The 6,351-nt window shown below is 39.8% G+C and overlaps 1 protein-coding gene across 1 annotated transcript; it reads right to left on the reverse strand.

Annotated features, from left to right (window-relative positions):
- EAF02_005721 (uncharacterized protein) lies at nt 1-1,987 on the reverse strand (the record flags this gene model as incomplete). Its single annotated transcript, XM_038901769.1, has 5 exons — nt 1-768; nt 943-1,194; nt 1,265-1,357; nt 1,461-1,724; nt 1,778-1,987. The coding sequence occupies 5 exons, from the start codon at nt 1,985-1,987 to the stop codon at nt 1-3; spliced, it is 1,587 nt and encodes a 528-aa protein (XP_038757986.1).
- Nucleotides 1,988-6,351: the final 4,364 nt, after the last annotated feature.

A 6,351-nucleotide genomic window follows, 5' to 3' on the forward strand; every position in this document is an offset into this window, starting at 1 on the left:
TCACCCAAACACGTCACTGATAAAGTCGGACAATTGTTTTAGAGGAGGACTAGTTTTGCATTCCACATTGTTGTCTAATTGAATAGTTGATAAGTATGATCCAGCGGGGGCGGGATACAGCAACGCATGTAATGGTCTATCGTCCAAAATCAGCGGTATCAAGGCGTCTCGATGATGTAGAATTAATACGCCCGGATTTTGGTTCCGATATATGTCAGAGAGATCCGAATTTTCACCTATTGTCAGAATTTTGAGGTCTTGGCTCACCGGAATGGCCCAGCTATGGAGTGCGAGAAGAACATCAGCGCCTTGCTCTTGTTCTGACTCGCGATTCGATGAGCCGTCGAGAACGTCGTCAGAAGTATCCATGATAGAGTCATCATCTTTGCCTAGTTCGTTGTCGTCATGCTTAACTTTCACCGTGCGCAAAACAGCATATGCCGCAGTCCAATGGTCTGCGGCGTTGTATATAATTTCGGATCTACCCAAAACTACTTTTGCAATGGAATCTCCGTCTCGAACATCTGCATTGACAAGAAACTCCTTCATGGCTGGAAAGATATCCGTCTGTAGATTCGGCCACATGATGGTAACTCTTGATGTCTTTAAATTGGCAGGCAAGAGTTCATTGATATGCTCTTTAGACCATTTCTCATTTTCCTGCCGCCACGTATTTATATGTTCGAGCAATGTTAAAGGCGCGTACTCCTCAGCTTGGATGTTAAGATTGGCGTGGAGTTCATTCTGTTGAGGAATCTGGCACAATTCCTTGATATCAGCAAGTTGTTATATAGGGTCAATTGCTTTAAGCCCGGAATTAGTCAAATCTGAGGTCGAAGAAGTAGCCAGTCTGATGGTGAAGGTGGAATTGATCTCAGGTATTCATCATTTCCAGATTGGTGCTCGTTGATATCTAAGCCATTCCCTGATCAAATCAAGGACCTGATGCTTCTGTCCAATTTCCAAATCTTCATATGTACTATACAATAATCTTGCAACGGCGTGAAACAGATGAAATGTAGGTTGTTCGTAGTCAATTACCAAGTTTTGTCGGATGAGATCCTCCTTTGGAAGCAGAGAGAGAAGTGCGTATATCTTGTCTCTGGGGTTGGTAGCCTTGGCAGTTTTATACCGGAGAACCAAATCCACGAATGTACCGGATTTTGATTTGAGCGATATTGCAAAGTTGTAAGGCTAGTAGAATTCATCTCGCGGCTTCCTGAATGGAATACTCCCGTATTTGACCCCATCTGTAAAAACTAACTTGAAGCATCTTCGGATTCTCCAGAGCATAGCGGGCATAACCAAATCGCACGCACTCTCTTCTAGTCTTGCCCGACACTCGTTGCTCAAATGGCTCATTAACATGTTAAAATCTTCCACGAGAACCGCTTTTTAAAATCCGTTTGAGAAAAGCGTGATTTCGTCGCGCGCAGGATAATTTCCTGTTTGATCCATACTCTACTATCGAAATATGGTAATTTTAATTCAAACCTTCTCGAGTTCTTCTCCCTGGCGATTCTAGCCTCTTCGTCGCCATCGCTTGCTGAGGTGGGCTGTATGGCACCGATCGTGTCACCAGTACCAATACAACTTGCGACCCACAATGCCGATTTGTATATCGAACCCATGATAGCCACCTGAAAGTTCTTCTCTTCATTGTTATCTTGATTGATACACAATGAATCGATCCACAAATAATCGGTAACGCCATGGTGTCTCATCTGCCACAGAGCATACCAGCAATTGAATCGCCAACTCGCATCCTTTATTAAACCGTTTTACTATTATCGGCATGAGTGGGACAAAATCTCCCCAAGTGTACGAAATGGCAATGTAATCGTGGGTGATATGCATCATCGCAAAAGTTGTGAACCGTCAGGCTGAAGCAATAGTCATCGCCATCAGGTGATGATTGCTCCAGCCGAAGCAATCTGATTTGCTTATCAGGGTGCCGGAGCGGAAGACCTGCGTAAGGAGACGACATGATGAATGATGAAGAAGTATAAGGAGAGGACTAGAGGAGGAATCATCGATTTGTATTGCAGGAAAAGCTGATGCACTTTTGTGCCACGCCTCTCAGCCTCTTTGGTGGGTCTTGATAGTTTTTGGGCGATTTCTCAGATTCCCCAAGTAAACCTTTGAATATATCGTATGGCGAAGGGATCTGATTGCTTCTGTGTGTAAATCATGGTAAGATCATAAATTATTTGCTTCCCAAGCCTCTTTAATTCAAACACATCTTGTAAGATCCAAGAGTACAGGATGACTGGGCCCCCAAAATGACAAGTTGTAGAGCAGTTCCGCGTGGGGTACGCCGGGGGTTATGTATGTAAATCAACCTTAACGGCAGCTAACCTTAGACGGATTCCATTTCGTATTTCACCTGCAATAAGGAGTACATCGGGGGAAATTCCTGAAATTGAACTATTTTAAGTTGGATCGTTTGAGCTTGAACAAAGTATAGATAAAGTAAACGGGGGAAATACCGTGCCCTTACACACCGAAATCAACCTTACTCACCGCCTACCAAACGCGTCGCGTCTAACACCAATTTTAGCACTTTAAAAAACCATGCACATCAATTGTTCAACCAGACACCGAATATAAACTGAAATGAGCGTTACAAAAATGAGAAAGGATTGATCGAAATGAGATCTGTTAGCTTTTCCTGCAAATACACGATAAACTTACCAGCACAGCCGCACAATTCCGAGCCTAAAAAACAGTGGTCACCGAGTATTCATGACTGGGGTATTTCGAAGTTTTGAATCAGATCAGAGGAGCTGCCAGTCTTCTGCCAGCTTCCCCAAAGCCCTATCAATATAAGTTTATGAATCCATTGCCGTATTCGGTTCGGTCCAAACATCCGCAACCAATATAGACCGAAACGGTCGTTCCTACGCCGTTATAAACCTGACATTACATAGGTAGTGGGAGCTATCACCGCCATACATTCAACAAGTTCAAGAAAGATCTTTTGAAACCAATGCCTGGGAGCCAAGAATAGACAGAAGCAGAGCTTGAGGAATTCTTCTAACCATTGGTTTACTGGCCATAGCGATGTCGATTCCACATGGGCAGCTCAATAGTTGCGTTTCGAGATCCTTTCCCATCGCGCAAGGCCGCAAACAGGGTGAATATCTCCGTAGGCTATTAGTCTGCGCTGCAGAGAGGAACAAGAAACAAGCATTGTCGTTAAGTTGAAAACTTCATATCCAGTAGGATGCAATAGCGTGGAGACTGTATTAGCTGAGCATCAGTTCTCAAACCGTTCTCCCGCAAGTTGCGAAAAGAGCAGGCTTTAATCCGATGCTCCGTTTACCACATACTATTTGACTATCCAGGACTAATTGAAGCGGTCTAGACCTACAAGCTTGTTGTAGGTAGTATTTCGATGATATGTTGAACGCGGATATCATCACCATGGCTCACACTCTAACCTCCAAACCACAATTCCAACCCCAATCACAGTCGAAAACCGACCACAAGCTGAAAATACCTTCTTTTCCTCTCCCATCCCACCGATCCCATGACGAGTTCGTAGAATTTGTGTGGAAGCCTGACAACGATAAAATTTCCGAGCGGACTGATAAGCGATGACCTCACACCAGACCCTCTAGCCACCGTACGGAAAATTCAGAATTTAGCGTCACCCATAATGATTTTATATGGCTGGGATTACTATGCCTGCTCCATGGTAAGCCAGTTGCGAAACCACTTGAGTGAATATCTTTCTTTGAACCTCGCGGTCGATGGTTTATTGTCCAATGTCGAGTTGGAACAATAAGGGCTGATTGTCTAGTTTCAATCTAAATAATTAGGGCCGATTATTTACTCGAAGTTTAAACAATCAGAATTGATTGTCTTTTTTGAATTTAAACAATAGAGGCTAGTTGTCTATATCGAACTAGGGCATTGAGAGCTTCTCTTGTTTCAATAACCGATTTCCCCCATTATATACACGTCCCTACTACATGCACGACTTTGAAAATATCAATATTATAGCTTCAAACATCGATGATATATCTTTAAAGGTTTGTATAAAGCTTGTATTAAATTATTTGAAAAGGGTTTAAGCTTTTAAATATATCTAAACAGCTAATTTCTTTAAAATTGATCGATCCACATTCTTTCGGCAGTATAGAGGTAAACTATTTCGAGAAAACAATTCCTTTTCGATACGAAACAAATGTTTTCTAATAATCAGGAGAAGATTTTAGTTGATCAAATTAATAAGTTGATATAAAGATCTATTCTTTTTACAAGCTGTATAATCAGAAACCTTGTAGAAGAAATCCTAGGCAAAGAGATAAAAAAGAATTGGACTAGCAATTTTGTTAAAAGGTATTTAATATATTTTAAAAAATCGGTATCTTTGTTGTATTGATAATTTATATGTGAAAGCTGATAATGTTGTTATATTTGATTATTTTTATAATCTGATTTGAGCTATTTTCTATTGTTGTTGATCTTTATTATCTAAAATGCTTTTGCTAATATTCTTTTTTTTTTAATTTAATTGATAAAAGTGATTATAAAATACGATATATAGTTGAGAAATATATATAATTAGGATGAGAAGGGCTTTATAATTGGTATGAAAAGGATTATGAAGAGGATAATGAGTGCTAGTGCCTATAATAGAGGTAGAGTGATAAAGCTAGGCAAGATGGATTATAAGAGAGTTTTTACCCTATTGGTAGCTATATATGCTGATGGGATAGCTTCTTTTTTTGCTTTTATTTATAAAGGAGACTCAGGGGGATCTACAAGATATATGGGTTCAGGATATAGGGGAAAAGGATAAAAGTCTATTTTGGAGTCTCAAGCAATGAGTAGTTGGTTTGAATGCTTTTAGCTTATATTGGCTTATAAATATATTCGATCCTGCTATATGTCGAAAGCCGGTGGAAAGATATTGTCTATTTATTGTTGATAGTTATTCTAGTTATATCAATATGGACTTTCTTTCAAAATATAATGAATTAAAGATTATTATTTTAATTCTCCCCCCTCATTCTATATATCGACTGTAGCCTCTCGATATTGGAACTTTTGGTATCCTTTCGACGAATTACAATACATTATTGAATGATTTGATATATAATAGTAAGAGGATTATTGATATAACAAAGTGCATGTTTTGGGGTTTTATTTAAAAAGGCTTGGGAGCTCACTTGTATGAGGTATAATATCTTACGATCCTTTGAAAAAACGAATATATATTCTATGAATAGAAGTCTTATGATTGACTGTATTACTCCGGAAGCTCCTTTTATATTATCTATATCATTTAAAACTTATAGGGATGTTCTTACTAGACTATATATATCAAAAGCGATATATAGAATAAAATTAGAATTTCGTTACGCTTTTATTTATGAATTATTTTAAAGCTTTTTAAGGTTATAACTATATTAGAAGCTGAAGCTTTTATACAAGAATATAGATCTTATCACGGGGCAGGCGGGCGGGATAGGGTTCTAATAACTTTGCCCTAATCTGGCAAGGTTATACTGATTCGGGTGATAGGTTCAGATTGAGGATTAAGACGTAGCTCAAAGAGCTATGATACAGGATCTTCCAAGTTGAAGATATACAGGATTTTGCTAAGCGAGCTAGCCCGATCGGGTTTCTAGCTTATTTGCGTTCCGGCGCGAGCACTCAATTCGGTTCCCTCCGAGGGGATCAATATGTCATGTGATCTTATACCGTGATATTACCTTTCTTTTAAGAGCCGAGCTCCGTTGAGGCAAAGATATCATAATTCGATTTTCTGGAGGTGGGCAGTATTCGATTAAGTGGGTTCTAGTTTATTAAGATATCTTCGATGGAAATTGCGAATCAGTTCTTGTACGTTTTCTAGGTAGCTTGCAGGTTCCTTGATCGGCATATCGTAGCCGACCCAATGGATAGTGTATTTCAGGCGAGGTTCTTTACGATTTTTTCTTTCCCAACGGGAATTCAGGATTTCGGTAACCTCAAAACGCTCGAGGCTGTCTATTTCTATAGGGGGTAGTAGCAGATTACGCTGTTTAGAAACAGAATCATTGTGTACAGGATATAGCAGATTGACATAAAAACAGGGTAAATCTTTATTGAGGCTGGGAGCTCCAGTTTATAGGCATAGGGGTCTATCGGGTTCAGGATTTTAAAGGGCCCGAGGTTCTTCCAATCAAGCTTTTCTGTAGGCGCAGGGTCTTAATGTTTCTAGCATTCAACCAGACCAGGTTACCGGGCAGATATCTACATGCAGGGAAACGGCGGGCATCGGTATTCTCGAATATCAAACTTGACTAGCAGTTAATTCGATCTATAAGTAATAAAAAGATGGCTTTTATTTTAGTG

This window comes from Botrytis sinoallii (genome assembly GCF_014898435.1).
Source record: "Botrytis sinoallii strain Bc 23 chromosome Unknown BSIN_009, whole genome shotgun sequence".
Lineage (NCBI taxonomy): Eukaryota > Fungi > Ascomycota > Leotiomycetes > Helotiales > Sclerotiniaceae > Botrytis > Botrytis sinoallii.